The sequence below is a fragment of the Xenopus laevis genome, chromosome 8S (assembly GCF_017654675.1).
Source record: "Xenopus laevis strain J_2021 chromosome 8S, Xenopus_laevis_v10.1, whole genome shotgun sequence".
NCBI lineage: Eukaryota > Metazoa > Chordata > Amphibia > Anura > Pipidae > Xenopus > Xenopus laevis.
Window position 1 is genome coordinate 84,128,010 of NC_054386.1, and position 16,735 is coordinate 84,144,744.

Sequence of the window (16,735 nt, forward strand, 5' to 3'; positions counted from 1 at the left end):
CTTCTGGTTTAAAATGACAGCACTTCCTGTTTCTTGATGGTCAGCGGGTCGCAGATCATATAAGGTATAAGGTACTTGCAGGTCGGGTAGCCTGTTCAAGCAGATAAGTATGTGGGTTGCGGGTCCGGGTTTAACAAATTGGTTCCGTGCAGGGCTCTACCATAAACTCAGAAAGTTGTTACACATCACTTAGCATAAAAATGATATTTTACAGGTTATTCGTGGCTCCACTGTCCATGTCAATATCCCAGTGGCTTATCCGATTAATCAATGACACAAACACAGGCTTAAAATATTGTTTTGTTGTTTTATATTCACAACAACACAGAGTATTGAGGGAAAAGTCGAGTATTCATCTCATAAGTTTACAAAATGTAGCAATTTGGGGCAAAGTGAAACTCCCCCATACAGAACAGGATAATACTTAAAGGAACATCCCCTCTTAAAACAATGCATTCTCTATATTTTTTTATCAATTTCATGGTAAACAAATATTTTTACAATCTTTTGCCGATGCCTTTGGGTAACATTTGACTCACCAGCCTTTGTAGCCTCACGTGTTACAGTTCTGCATTGAGGTTTTAAGAGGATCCAAGGAGGATCTCTGTCCAATGTAAAAACACATTTGACAGTCATAAGTGATAAAGCAAAACTGTCATCACGAGGGGGGAAAAAATATGGGGTGAAATTACACAACCATTATTTCGGAAAGTGGCTACTTGAAAGAAAGAGAGAGAAAAAGATGACCTTTGAAGTGAAACAGGAGCTTCCATACATGAGAAATGCATTATTGCTTAAAGGGATACGGTCATGGGAAGAATTTTTTTTTTTTCAAAACACATCAGTTAATAGCGCTGCTCCAGCAGAATTCTGCACTGAAATCCGTTTCTCAAAAGAGCAAACTGATTTTTTTATATTTAATTTTGCATTAAAATCAGAAATCTGACATGGGGCTAGACATATTGTCAGTTTCCCAGCTGCCCCCAGTCATGTGACTTGATAAACTTCAGTCACTCTTTACTGCTGTACTGCAAGTTGAAGTGATATCACCCCCTCCTGCCCCCCCCCCACAGCAGCCTAACAACAGAATAATGGGAAGGTAACCAGATAGCAGCTCCCTAACACAAGATAACAGCTGTCTGGTAGATCTAAGAACAGCACTCAATAGTAAAATCCAGGTCCCACTGTGACACATTCAGTTACATTGAGTAGGAGAAACAACAGACTGCCAGAAAGCAGTTCCATCCTAAAATGCTGGCTCTTTCTGAAAGCACATGACCAGGCAAAATGACCTGAGATGGCGCCTACACACCAATATTACAACTAAAAAAAATACACTTCCTGGTTCAGGAATGAAATTTTTATATTGTAGAGTAAATTATTTGCAGTGTAAACAGTGTAATTTAGAAATAAAAACTACATCATAAAAATGACGACAGAATCCCTTTAACAGAATGCCGCACTGGTATTTACTACTGGTATACTACTGGTATTTCGTATAGTGCAGCCTATCAGTAAAATAAAATTGTTAATGTAAAACAGCCATTTCCAGTTTTTAAAGAAAAAACACAATACTCCTCTTTCCCAGCAGGATGTGCCAACACAAGAGAACATACAAAGAAGACAAGCTGGATAATTATGTTTCTGGTAACGACAGCCAATCAGACTGCTCCTTGCAGCCACAGGGCCTGCATCACTTAGGGCTGAAAGTGAAATCCAATCGGGTAAAGCAGTTTCTGCCTAAAGCTTCAGAGGAAAGAACGATTCAAATAGGAAAAAAAGTAACGTTTGAGATTAGTTTCACGCAAGGGATCCATTTATAAGTGGGGGCATGAAATATTAAATAAAATAGGATGATGTGTTTACATTCAGCTTTTAAAGTCAAGCCACTTATAGAACAAGAGAAAGTGTTTTTGGTACAAGTTTCTTAACTAGGATAAAAAAAAAAGCACATTCTTTAGATTGCCATTGTTCTGTTAAGGCTGCTTTCAGTTCAGTACAGGTATGGGACCTGTTATCCAGAATGCTCGGGACCTGGGGTTTTCCGGATAATGGATCTTTCTGTAATTTGGATCTTCATACCTTAACTCTACTAGAAAATCACGTAAACGTTAAATAAACCCAAGAAGCTGGTTTTGCTTCCAATATCTTAGTTGGGATCAAGTACAAGCTACTGTTTTATTATTACAGAGAAAAAGGAAATCATTTTTAAACATTTGGATTATTTAATTATAATGGAGTCTATGGCAGACAGGCTTTCCATAATTCGGAGCTTTCTGGATAACGGATCCCATACCTGTAGGATGATAAAATGCCTGAAGGAAAGGGAAAGTTAACAGTTTTGTGTTTCTTGGTTGAACCAAACGAAATGGGATCCCGACATTATATCCCAGAAGTGTATCATCGTCTCCTACATTAAATCATTGGGTGGGCATTTTATTGTTGAATAATCTCACACTAAAAATATTGTACCGTTACAGTCACCAGACATCGCCGGCATGAGAGATCCTAGCCTAAGAGTTGTGGAGGTTGCAAAACATTCTGGGATGAATCGCTAGCCTGAAATTTGCTCCCGCTCCCTATATGGCTTATAATCCACTGTTCCAGCAGTAAAAGGCAACTCCGTTTAAAACACATGAACCGATCCGTTCCGTTGTGGCTCCAATATGATATTTTATCCATTAGGTAAAGTTGTGCTGGATTTTTTTTTTCCTTCCTCTGCTAATTTGCAGTTTCTTGTGTAATAGTGTGGGAGGCGATACAAAAATCTCTTTATTCCAAAAAGGGAGTAAAATGATTTCCTCTTCCAGTCTTTTAGTTTGCCATCCCAGCGCTCGGTGTATTGAAGAATAAGTTTATTCCCGTATGCTTGAAGAATAAGAGAATTGAGGAAAATGAGGGCGCTGCTCTGATTCTAAGGCATCAAGGTTATCATCTGTAAACAGAGAGAAAGGACAGTAACAAGGAATAAAAGAATAGTTCCTTTGCAATTGATAAAATGGAATTTCTTGCAATTAATGGCAGGTTGTTAGTTACACTTAGGGGCAGATTTATCAAGGGTCGAAGTGAAAATGTAAAATTTTTTATGGGCAAAATTGTCAAATTTGACTAGGGAATTAGATTAGATTAAATTTGAGGTTTTTTTTAGGGATGCACCGAATCCAGGATTCAGTGCGGCATTCCGGCTTTTTCAGATGGATTAGGGGTGGTGAGGGAAATCGCGTGACTTTTTGCCACAAAACAAGGAAGTAAAATTTTTTTCCCCTTCCCACCTCTAATTTCAATATGCAAATTATGATGCGGTATTTGGCTGAATCTTTCGTGAAGGATTCAGCCGAATCCAAAATAGTGAATTCGGTGCATCCCTATTTTTTTTAAAAAAATTTGAATTTGATTTGACATTTATCATACTAGAGCCCTTTAAAGAACTCGAATTCGACTATTCACCACCTAAAATCCGCTGAATTGCTGTTTTATTCAAGGGGAGACGTCCTGGGATCAATTAGGAGTTGTTTGCTGCCCTCCTGACATTCGAGTTTCTTTCGGGGAAAAATCTTGAATCGAATTTTAAAAACTCGAATCAGGTTCGAGTTTTCAGGTCCATCCTATTCACCCGAGTTTAGAAAATTCTATTTATTTAATACATTTTGATTGGTCGAATATCGAGAGTTTTAAAAAAAACTCCCATGAATTCGAAATTTTACTCTTGATAAATCTGCCCCTAAATTTATTCCCGTTAAGAGGTAGAGAAACTACAGAAGAGCATTGGGCCAGCAAAAAAAAAGAAGAAATTCTCTTTAATTATGATGTTTAAAGCTCAAATTCCTTAAAGTTAAAATCTTTACTTTTTAAAGTCATACTTATGAGATTAAAACTCACAATTCTGATAAGTTAGAATTTAGAGTTTTAAAAATCTAAATTCATCAGAATTTTATTTTTTTTGGCCCTAGGCAGCCTGGCCTGGCGGGGCAAAGCGCCCAATACGCGTGTGCGCGAAAAAACAAAAGTGTGCATGCGTGAAAAAAACGATAGTGTGCATGCGCCAAACAAAGATACGCGCAAGAGAGATTGTGCACATCGGCCAGAGCAGGGACCGGACTAGGGGGTAGGAGAGGCAGAGAAGGTGCGCGCCTGGCAACAATCCAGCTTTGCACCCTAGGCACGTAACTACTCTGCCTACCCCTAGTTCCGGCCCTGGGCCCCAGTGTGCTCTTCCGTAAGAAATGTTGTATGTAGCACACATAGAAAGAAAACTCCGAATAATAATAATGCATCATAATATTCTGTACTGTGCAAAGTAATGTGTGGCAAAACTACAGCGAGGGGTGGTTCACCTTTAAGTAAACTTATAGGGGCCAATTCATTAACTTCGAGTGAAGCAATAGAAGAAAAAAAACTTCGAATTTCAAAGTGTTTTTTTGGCTACTTCGACCTTCGAATGGGCTACTTCGACCTTCGACTATGACTTCGAATCGAAGGATTCGAACTAAAAATCGTTCGATTATTCGATAGTCTAAAGGTGGCCATAGACGCACAGATAATATCGTACGAAACGAATTTTCGTCCGATATTCGTTGCGTGTATGGTGGAAAAAGAGCCGACTGATATTGGCAGAAGACTTGGATATCGGTCGGCTTGTCGATCGGGCTGGACGGAAAATTTTGATCGGGTGCCTTTGAAGGGACCCAAACATCGGCCATTGTTAGTGCTGAATCGTCAGATACAGGTAGAATTCTATTGTTTCTTCCCGTATATCTACCTGTATATCTGACGATTCAGCTCTACACGTGTGTAGTGAAACGAACGATCTTTCTTGGAAAGATCTTTTCCAAGAAAGATCGTAATCGTTACGTCTATGGCCACCTTAAGTACTGTCTCTTTAAGAAGGTCCCCGGGGAAGGTCCCCATAGGCTTGGCTAAGTTTTTTTGGTCGAAGGATAATCCTTCGATCGTTGGATTAAAATCCTTTGAATCGTTCGATTCGAAGGATTTAATCGTTCGATCGAACGATTATTCCTCCGATTGTTCGATCGAAGTATTTGCGCATTTGCGCAAAATCCTTTGACTTCGATATTCGAAGTCGAAGGATTTTCATTCCCAGTCAAATATCGAGGGTTAATTAACCCTCGATATTTGACCCTTGATGAATTTGCCCCTTAGTGTGTAATAGAATGGCCACTTCTATGCAACTTTTCCATTGGTCTTCATTATTTATAGTTTTATAATTATTTGACTTTTGCTTCTGACTCTTTCCAGCTTTCAAATGGGCGTCACTGACCCCATCTAAAAAGCAAATGCTCAGTAAAGCTACAAACGTATTGATATTGCTCATGTTTAAATCTCATCTTTCTAGTAAGGTCCTCTCCTGTTTATATTCACATACAAAAGTGATTTCAGTTAGAGGTTTCTTATAGTGCAGCAAGGAATCAATTACAAACCCCTAAATTATTAAGTGATCCAGTTATCTATACTTACATCTGTCAGGAGGGGTCAATGTTATAGACTGAGCCGTAAACTCGTCATCAAAATATCTTGTGTCAATCTCGGATGTGACTTGTGGCTTGAAAGGAGGGGAGAGCTGAAAAGAGACAAGAGGACACGGCTGATACAGTATTGTCTTACAAATGAGATAAATCTAAAAAGGACATTTCTGAATGAAATAACCAGGATTTAATAACTAAACTTTAGTTGCTTTAGTTCTGCTGTGTGGCAAATATTCCCATTATTGAACATTTGCCACCCCTTTAATACTATTATAAAATATTCAAGCTTGAAATAGCGATTTCTAGGAAAAAACATGCTACAATAAAATCGTTTTTTAATCTCTGATGATTTTTAAAATCCAAAAAAGGCTTTGATGAAGTCGAAGTGACGAAACGCGTCAGGTGGAGCTTGGTGACGAAATCCAGGACGCACCCAGAGAGAGACGATGTGAGAAAAAAACGTTTGCTGGCACGAGAAACTGAACCACTAATACAGCGGATAAGGGAAGCGCATGGAAAACTGGATAGACTGACAAGCGAATTTTATTTTATTTATGTGAGTGCAATTTTAAAAATGATAGAGAAATAGAGAAATGCACCGAATCCACTTTTTTGGATTCAGCCGAACCCCCAAATCCTTTGCGAAAGATTCGGCCGATTACCAAACCGAATCCTGATTTGCATATGCAAATTAGGGATGGGAAGGGGAGAACATTTTCTACTTTCAAAAAGTCACGCGATTTCCCTCCCTACCTTAATTTGCATATGGAAATTAGGATTTGGTTCGGCCGGGGAGAAAGATTCGAATCCTGCTGCAAAAGGCCGAATCCTGGATTTGGTGCATCAGGAATTAAAAAACAATTTTACACTGTAGCACATTTGTTTCTAGAAACCGTAGAGGATACACAACGGGCGAGAGATGTTTGTTGAAAGCCATGCAGTTATTAAAACGTTTGTGAGTACCCACCCTCCCTTGGTGTAGGAGTGATTTTAAGTGGATTTAAAGGAGAAGCTAACCCTCTCACTATTCTTTAAAAAAGTCACTAGAATTTCACTCCACCCCTGAGCAATGAATGAAAGGGGAGCACAAAAAGGTGTTGCAAAGAAAGTAAAAAATTACTGCACTATAAATATAATTTTTCGTGCTGTCTTTTCCTGAACTTCTTAGGAAGCATTTTGGATTATTCGTCAAGGACTGCAGTAAGACAACTTCCAGACATCATCATTGTATACTTGGATAAGACACAGGAGTAAAGGCATATTATAGTTAAAAATGGGGAATATTGGACCCTTGCTAATTCACTTCCTGGAGAGGAGGAGGTGTGAATTACTCAATTGGGATTCAATTTATAAAAGAAAACTAGTAAAACCCCCTCTCTCCACCACCTGACCAATTCTTAGTCTCTGCCCACTGACAAAGTGCTATATGCAATTATTAAAAAAATTAATCCATTATAAAAAATTAAGTTGATATGTGATTATAGGTGTAATTCATTGGTAATTAATTAATGACATAAAAACACACGGAATAAATTACCTAAAGTGCTTGTGCTAATTTAAATCAGAATACTTAATACTTGAAAGCGCTATGTGCCAATTAATTATATAAATGAAGTTTTAATCCATTAATTAGAAAAATTATCTAAATCTTGAATCATACACCATTACAATTAATTTACTTTAAGTGCACGTGCTAATGCAGATTGCAATCTCAGATTGCCAGTGATTTAATCAATTAGTTAAAAAAACTGATGGTGTTAGAAAATAAATGCATTAATTTTGCTAATTTTAATAATTGCAGCTAGCACTTCGTCAGTGGGTAGAGACTAAGAATTGGTCAGGTGGTGGAGAGAGGGGGTTTTACTAATTTTCTTTTATAAAGTAAAGGCATATTATCACACAACCTAAATTGTCTGTATAAACCAAAAAGAAGGCCAGGATATTTGCTAAAATCGATGCAATTGATTGATGCATTTTTGTCCATTAAAAACTTCACAGGTTTTACCTTTCTCTCCGTTACATCTTGCCAATTGATAGAAGCAAAGAATCCATGCGACATGACCTCTTGGGCATCATCAGGACCCCCTCCTAATCTAAATAATACAGAAGTGATAAATGACAGACGACACATAACTGATTGACAACAGTGTAATGTAAAATAGATTTCAGTGGCATTTCTGTCACGTTGCAGTGTATTAAAGAGGTGGTTCACCTTTAAAGGAGAAGGAAACCCCCTGGGCCCAAAACCCCTCCCCTGTGTTGCCCCCCCATCCCTCCTCCCCCCTGGCCTACCGGTCCCCCCGGGCAAATGCCCCTAACTTGTTACTCACCCCTCTGCGCAGGTCCTGTCCACGGCGTTCACAGTCGCCATTTCACAGTCGCCATCTTCTCCCACGTGGTCTTCTTCCTGCTCTGACCGGCGTCTTCTGGCGCATGCGCAGTAGGAGCATTTTCAGGTACGGATCTACTGCGCATGCGCCGAATGTCACAAAATCGGTAAATTTCTTGACATTCGGCGCATGCGCAGTAGATCCGTACCTGAAAATGCTCCTACTGCACATGCGCCAGAAGACGCCGGTCAGAGCAGGAAGAAGACCGCGTGGGAGAAGATGGCGCCTGTGAACTCTGTGGACAGGACCTGCGCAGAGGGGTGAGTAACAAGTTAGGGGCATTTGCCCGGGGGGCAGGTAGGCCAGGGGGTAGGAGGGAGGGGTTTTGCGCCCAGGGGGTTTCCTTCTCCTTTAAGGTAACTTTTAGTATGTTATAGAACGGCCAATTGTAAGCAACTTTTCAATTGGTCTCAGAATATCACTCTCTACATCATACTAAAAGTTATCGCAAAGGTGATCAAACCCTTTAAATCTGATACCCAGCAGCACATTGAACAAATTGCCGATATACCACACATCCTACCTCTGTTTAGGATCCTTTTTCAAAAGCCCAGCAAGCAGAGATTTTGCCTCTGGACTTAATGTACGGGGAAAGCGGATCTCCTCCATGAGGATAAGTTCGAATAACCTCTCATGGTCTTGGTTATAAAAGGGCAATCGGCCACACATCATTTCATACATCACAACTCCGAGACCCCACCAGTCCACGGCTCGGCCATAGTCGTTATCTTCAAGCACCTAAAGACACAATCATTTCAGGATCATTTTATTGAGTTCCAGCCAGAAAAAGATTCAGTTTCATTGTTTCGAGCACAACATGTGTGTCCTATCTATAAAGTCCATTACAGAATCTCTCCACGGTATCTGTTATTCCTGAAAAGACTTAGCTAGAACTCATGTTTCACAGTATGCTCTTACTGAAGCTTCATTGTGGGCCTACCGGAAGGCAGCAGAAATATGTGGGTCGGAAAGAAAAGTAACCCTAGCCCAATCTCGAACAACCTGCACATACCAGAGCCTGGCCCCTTTCATAAATAAGCTAATTTGCCAGTGACATCACTGTGGTGCCACATCACCGACATCACAGGGTAGTGGAAGACTAAGATACAGGCATGTAAGTACAAACACCTGCCTGAACCCAATCAAGCAAACTTTTTTTGGCTGCAGCAGACAAATGTGTAATCCAACTGGATTGCATTCAGTCTGACTGCTCATAAAATGTAGTCATGTCTCCCAGCAGACACACAAAATCTACAAATGCCTCCAGGCACATAAGAGGTTAATGAATTACCCTAAACAGTTACTGAAATATGTTCTTTTGAAAGAGCAAACTGTTTTTTTAATATTTAATTTTGAAATCAGACATGGGGCTAGACATGCTCAGTGTCCAGGTGCCTCCAGTCATGTGACATGTGCTCTGATAAACTTCAGTGCTGCACTGTAATTTGGAGTGATATCACCCCTCTGTTTCCCCCCTCCCAGCAGCCCAACAACAGAACAATGGGAAGTTAACTGGATAACAGCTCCCTGGCACTTGCAATGCTATTAAAAAAAAAAAAAAAAAAAGCTCTCATGCCCCACCTTGTGGTAGATATTACAATAGCACTCAATAGTTAAAATTCAAGTCTGGCTCACAGGAGCCACAATGCCTTCAGTTACATTTAGTAGGTAAAACAATAGCTTATCTGAAAGGAGTTCCACTGTTAAAGGAACAGTAATGCCAAAAAATGAAATCGTTTTAATTAGGGATGCACCGAATCCAGGATTCGGTCAGGATTCAGATTCGGCCGCATCCTTGTGCCTGGCCAAACCAAATTTAAATATGTAAATTAGGGGCAGGTAGGGAAATCACATGACTTTTCGTCACAAAAGAAGAATTTTTTCCACTTATTCCTTTTTCAACCCTAATTTGCAGATTCGGCTGAATCTTTCACCAGGGATTTGGCCGAAACCCAAATAGTGGATTCGGTGCATCCCTAGTTTTAATGGAATGACAATATAATGTACTGTTGCCCTGCACTGGTAAAACTGGTGTGTTTACTTTACAAAAACTACCATAGTTTATAAACAAGCTGTTGTGCAGCCATGGGGGAAGCCATTCAAGCACAGGATACACAATAGATCACAGATAAGTTCTGTAGAATCTATGTTTAACCGGCGTCTTTTCTCCCGTTTCAAATTTGAATGGCTGCCTCATGGCTACACAGCAGCTTGTCGACAAACTATTGCAGAGTTTGTGAAGCAAACACACCAGTTATACCAGTGCAGAACAACCAGTACGTTATATTTTCATTACTTTAATTTTTTGCTGTTACTGTTCCTTTAAGTGCTGGCTCTTTCTGAAAGCACAAGATCAGGGGCAATGCGCGGAGATGGCTGCCTACACACCAATGTTACAACTAGAACAAAAAAATAGGAATAACATTTTATATGGTAGAGTGAATTATTTGTAATGTTAACCGTAACGTTTGTAATGTTAAGAAATAAAAAGTACAACATAAAAATCAAGACAGAATTCCTTTAACTGCAAGCAGGGTTAGTAACCCTTTCAAGGATAGAGGGGAAAAAGCATGAGGAAAATAGCTGTATACCTACCGCTTAATTAGGGATGCACTGAATCCAGGATTCGGTTCAGGATTTGGGCAGGATTCGGCTGAATCCTTCTGCCCAGCCGAACCCAAATTTGCATATGCACATTAGGGGACGGGAAGGGAAATAGCTTGAGTTTTTGTCACAAAATAAGGATGTAAAAATGTTTTACCCTTCCCACCCCCTAATTAGCATATTCAAATTAGAGTTCGGATTTGGTTTCGCAAAGGATTCGGGGGGTTCGGCCGAATCCAAAATAGTGGATTCGGTGTATCCCTTAATATTTACATATAAATAGACGCTAATGTAAAATATGATATTTGAGTATAGTGGTTCTCAGCTTGCACACACAGCTCCTTGCAAGCAGTATACTGGAATGAGATAATTACCTCAGGCGCAAGATACTCTGGTGTGCCACAGAAAGTCCTCATAGTGGCTCCATCTGTGATGCCTTCCTTACACAAACCAAAATCTGTAATCTTGACATGGCCATCCTTATCCAGCATGAGATTCTCCAGCTACAAAAGAAAAGTATGAGAATGTTGAATTGACTTGGATTGTCTTGTCTTGGAGAACACATCAGCAAAACTGAAAAACTCTTGGACAGATCATGCAAATACGTACTATGCTTTACATTCTGATGATTGATGGTAAATCAATACAGACCTAGACCTTTCCCAAAAAAGGTTATGTTAAAAGACCAGTAACATAAGTTTTTTTAAAAAAAAAAGTTTCTACCAGTTAGTTAGGAATTGAACATGTTAGCATTCAGAATCTTGGGAGTTAAAATATTCTACCCTTTGGACACAAAACTGCTCCCTCCCTTTTTATTTTAGGAACCTTCACCAATCTCCTTTTTTGGGAGATTATAAATTAATTGATTTGTGATTTGTCTTTTGTGTTGTTTTTGTCTACCCCCCCCCCTTTTCTCTTTTTTCTACTGCTTGTTCTATCTCTACATTCTTATTTTTGTTCCCCCCTCTTCCTACCTCCTCCCTTCTTCTATCTCTAGATGCACAAAAAGCATTCGACAGGGTGGATTGGAGATATATGTTTGCAGTCCTAGAAAAACTGAATATACCACAAATTGTCCTCACAGGACTCAGGCAATTAAATGACACCCCCTCGGCAAGGGTGCTTAGCATGGGCCTGCTAACTAAATCTATTGAAATAAAGGGAGGGACATGACAAGGATGCCCACTGTCACCATTAATCTTTGCATTATACCTAGGACCCCTGGCCAATGCCATTAGATAAAACCCAGACATCAAAGGCTTCCAGGTAAAAAATGAGGAACATAAAATAAATTTATTCGCTGATGACATTCTCCTCACACTTACATCCCCCCAAACTACACTACCTAACTTAATACATACCCTAGAGCACTTTCAGCAGATTTCAGGATATAAAATCAATTCTACAAAGACACACGCTCTCCCTTTAAAAATGCCCAAACTAGAACTGAAACTACTTCAGCTTAACTTTTGATTATAAATCGGAAAGTGATCATTTAGAATATTTGGGAATCAATCTCACTCCCTCTTACGAATCTTTATAAAAAGCTAATTACCCCACGCTAATAGACCAACTTAAAAAAGATCTATCTATCTGGCATACCTACTCCCTGTCTTGGTTCGGCAGAATAGCGTCTGTAAAGATGACTATTGCCCCGACTCCTGTATCTCTTCAGAACTCTACCAATTAACTTCCCTGAAAAAATAGCTCTCACACTTCAAAAGGCTATTTCAAACATTATATATGGGGAGGAAAGAGACCCAGAATTAAAGCAATGATTATGACCAAACCGAAAGCAATAGGGGGACTTGGGAGTTCCACACGTATACAGATACTACTTAGCGAGTAGATTAGAGGCCATGGCGCACATACACGCTCCTACGGAGGAATCCTGGAAAATAATTGAAAATCACTTCTCTGCACCCATGCAGTTAGCACATCTATTTTGGATTCCTAAAACACAGACACCTCGAAAGACCGCTTACCCTCCTCGCAACAAGCTCTGGATTTATGGGACTCCAAAGCCGTTAAGATGAAATTAAGCACATTAAGCAAATTAAGTATAGAACTATCTTTTGCAACAAGACCTTCCTACCAGGATACCACCCCCTAGACTTTAAACCATGGATAGACACAAACATGGTCACACTAGCAAATTTCTGTCCAGATCAAATTACTCCAAAAACTTAAGGAGCAACATGACATTCCCCACTCGCAATTTTTCCGTTATCTACAAATTAGACACAATGTAGAGACCAAAACCAAACTTCAGAATACCCAGCCTATGACATACTTTGAAACAATCTGCTTCAAACGCTCATACCCGAAACAACTGATATCTATATTATACTGCCCCATATCATCAGATACCACTGATATACGCCAGCCTTTTATGACTAAATGGGAAACAGACTTAGATCTCCCAATTTCAGATAAGACATGGTCATATATCTGGAAAAATGACAAAAAAACATCCATATGTGCAACCTCCAGTGAAAGGGCATATAAAATCTTTTATCGCTGGTACTATACTCCAACACGCATAAGTAAATTTAGTGGCAACCCGGAACACGCCACTTGTTTAAGAGGATGTGGCGAACAAGGATCCTTTTTACACACATGGTGGACATGCATAGTGGCCCAGGAATTCTGGAAGATGATAGCCTCTCAGCTCTTCGAGATTCTAAATAGCACTATTCCGGCAACTCCACACACATTTCTACTAGGTATGAAAATCGAGACCATTGATTCTTTACTATCTCATTAATTAGCCACACACATCCTGACAGCAGCAAGATCTCTCCTAGCAGCTAATTGGAAATGACCACAATTACCTGGTCGACAATCACTGATAACCAAAGTAAACTGGATCCAAGCGATGGAATCTATCAGAAATATACTTCTGGACAAGAGCTATGAGGGGGAGCTGGAGTGGTATCCGTGGGCCCGAAACCTGGATGAAACCCAATCTGAGTCTAACTCCCCTGAATCTGGAACCACTTGAACAGGTAAAGATTTATTGTAGTTACGATAACGGTCTCTCTTCTTAAAACTTCCCCCCCCCTTTCTTTTCTTCCCCCTTCCCAATAATGGTTTCTTCTTCCCCCATCTACAAGCCAGCTGCATGAATAGCACCGAATTGGAATAGCCTGAGAGGCCATGGGAAATGGCCATATATTGAGAATGTTCTGTAAAGAATGACATAACATATTTAGACATGGACAAACTTGCAGCTGAATACATGTTGTACTTAATTGCATTTTTTATTTGTAATATTGAAAAACAATAAAAAATTCAAATATAAAAAAAAAAAGGGTTTCTACATGACGGAAAAAAAACCCACCAAGACAATTTTAAATTCGTAAAGTCTTTATTAAGAAATAACTTAACGATTCTCCGCTTGCGCTCCTCTTCAGAAGCGGCGACAGGGCGACGATCCATCGTGTGGAGCACGATTTCTCCCCCCTGGCTATCTCCTTAGAAATCAGGGAGGAGAAATCGAACGCCGCATGATGGATCGTCGCCCTGTCGCCGCAAGCGGAGAATCATTAAGTTATTTCTTAATAAAGACTTTGCCAATTTAAAGTTAAAAGTGTCTTGGTGGTTTTTTTTCAGTTAAGTACAAGCAAATTTTTAAAAAATTTTTTTTTTTATGTCACTGGTCCTTTAAGCCTTTAAAAAGACAAATGTAATCCGTCACTCAAACTGTAATAGGTGTCATTCTCCTTTCATTTTCCTACCTTTATGTCTCTGTATACTACGTTTCGAGAATGTAGATATTCTAAAGCCGACACAATTTCTGCACCATAAAAGCGTGCTCTGTCCTCTGTAAAAACTCGTTCTCGTGAAAGGTGGAAAAAAAGCTGCAAAGACAAAGCAGAGAACAATGAAGAATATTCTCGTCCTGTATAGAGAAATTATGGCTATATTATTCTTCTGTGTTTGTATAAATTCATAACAGATGTTAAAAGATTTCACAAAAATCTTCAGGTCTTCTTCCGGGGCTTTGGCAATTTTCGTGAAATTCGGCGCATGTGCAGTTGCTAAACAACCGGCAGACTGCTCCAACTGCGCATGTGCCGATACAGCACTTACTTCACAAAGATTACCGAAGAGAAGAAGATGGCGCCCGTGAAAAAAAGGACTTGACAGCATTTCCTGTACAGAATCTGCCACTCAAAGTTTTTCTTCCCCTAGAAGTGCTGGGTATTCTATAGGCAAGTACTGCACTTGTGTCTGGTGCTCACAAGCAAGTTCCAAATAATATTAAACCTGAATGAAATATAACCAAGCTAACTAGACTAATAATTAAAGGGCATATATTGTCAAAAATGTAATTCCCCCAACTGGAGGTGTGGACTAATACAGCCTGCAATCCAGTGGGAGAAGAGCCGCATTATATCTGGTGTGGGAAGGGGCAGTTTTTGCATTTATAGTGGCATTATTTGGCAGGTAACAGCCATAGCTTTTATGCTTTTATACCGGGCCTATATTTTTAAAAGAATAACCACAGAGCAATAAAAACTTGGTACTTACCTCTCCACCATTAGCATATTCCATAACAAAGCAGAGTCTGTCACTGGTCTGAAATGCATACTTTAATCCCTGGAAATACAGGAAAAGTACAACATTCACCCATTGAAGCCCTCAAAGACCAAATTGCATGCAGTTGTCTGAAAACCTGTGCATGCACACAAAACATACAGAGCTCCTGAAGCTATGCACATATGCACAGAGTGAAGATGACATGGGTGGAAGCAACATGGCACCTGGAGCTCATGCTTTAAAGAATTAGTCAATTATGAACTGCAGTAGATGTAAGGAGTTTAATGCAAATTGAATGTAGCATTTAGCAAGGTGCTCTAAGGGATTTTTTGCCCAAGTTTTAGATTTGAGGGCTTCTTTGCCCCTTCATTTGAAATAAATGGAATAAAGTTCAGACATGCCCAACATACATACCGTTAAAAACGGGTGTTTTGTGTTCTGCAAAACTCTGCTTTCTGTAAGTGTATGAGCAACTTCATCCTGAAACGAAAAGAAACAATGTGGTTTAGTTCCTTGCCAAGGTAGAAAGAAGTGTGTGATCTCCCACGGAACTCTTTTTACTATAAACTAAACCATGGACTTATAATGGGGCTCCACAACCCACATCTTTTTACGGTTGTTGTTATTGTTATAGTAAGACGCACCTTAGCAATTATGACCTCTTTTCGAAGGATCTTCATAGCATAGTAAAGTCCGGTAGCTTTCTCTCGAACAAGGATAACCTTCCCAAAGGTCCCTTTTCCCAGCAATTTGAGGTAGTCAAAATCATTCATGGTCTTAAAGTAAAACATGAAAAAAAAATGGTGAGCAGAGTCAAATAACACTGATGGAAAAAAAAAAGTGTAACATGAAAGTAAAATTTCTCTGTTTAGCTCAAAACATAACGGATTACAGATTTTTTTCTGATTAAAATAATAGGCAGAAAGTAGGTTCAACACAAGTCATGCATCTTGAATGGTTGAGACCTGACATTCTATAGAAATCCTCATCATGGCAGTATACACTATTTTCTTTTTAAAATGCTTTTTATTGAGTTTGCAATAAAATAAATAAAATTGACATGCCTATTTGAAATTCACATACACGTCAATGCAAATTCATGTAAATGATGTTCAAAAAGAATCTACCTAAAAACAATAAGCAATAAAACAAGAAAACGTTAGAACAAATATAAATAGACCTGCTCTTTTCCCTTAGATCAAGCTTGACAAAGTCAATTTCAAGATTTAATTAAAAAAATGTATGTAAAAAAAATGTATGAATAAATCGGCAAGTTATGGGAATGGTTTAGCCCTTATATAATATAACTACTCCTTTGATAAATTATCCACTCTATATCTAATGACTTCTTGAATAATAAATTATGTAAATATGAAAATACATCTTTCAAGGTTGGAGACTTTTCTCTAATCCAACAAAAAATATAGATTTTCAGGTAGCTGTCATAACTAAACAGCAAAAATCAAAAATTCCAAATGGAAAATGATTTGAAGAAATATAATTTGCCAGCAGAAAAAAAGTCCTTCATACCAAATAAAGTAAAATGCGGATCCAATATAACATATCAATTAATTGGCCTTTTAATAAAACCAGTGGCACTCTCCCAAAGCTTTTTAATAAATGGACACGACCAAATATAGTGAAAAAAAAAATCTACATTCTGCTCTTCACACTTAGGACAAAAATAAATCTTGAGATTCAGTAAAATTCTGG

At 39.0% G+C, this 16,735-nt stretch overlaps 1 protein-coding gene across 2 annotated transcripts in view; it reads right to left on the reverse strand.

Annotated features, from left to right (window-relative positions):
* Positions 1 to 293: 293 nt before the first annotated feature.
* The window catches only part of akt2.S (v-akt murine thymoma viral oncogene homolog 2 S homeolog), a 35,295-nt gene continuing 18,853 nt past the window's right edge, over positions 294 to 16,735 (reverse strand). Inside the window, 9 exon segments of one of the 2 annotated variants that reach the window (NM_001091632.1) lie at positions 294 to 2,935; positions 5,476 to 5,578; positions 7,489 to 7,576; positions 8,397 to 8,611; positions 10,852 to 10,980; positions 14,218 to 14,340; positions 15,014 to 15,082; positions 15,437 to 15,502; positions 15,667 to 15,798. In NM_001091632.1, the coding sequence (NP_001085101.1) occupies positions 2,856 to 2,935; positions 5,476 to 5,578; positions 7,489 to 7,576; positions 8,397 to 8,611; positions 10,852 to 10,980; positions 14,218 to 14,340; positions 15,014 to 15,082; positions 15,437 to 15,502; positions 15,667 to 15,798 (1,005 nt within the window). In that variant the 3' untranslated portion in view covers positions 294 to 2,855. 2 annotated transcript variants of the gene reach the window in all.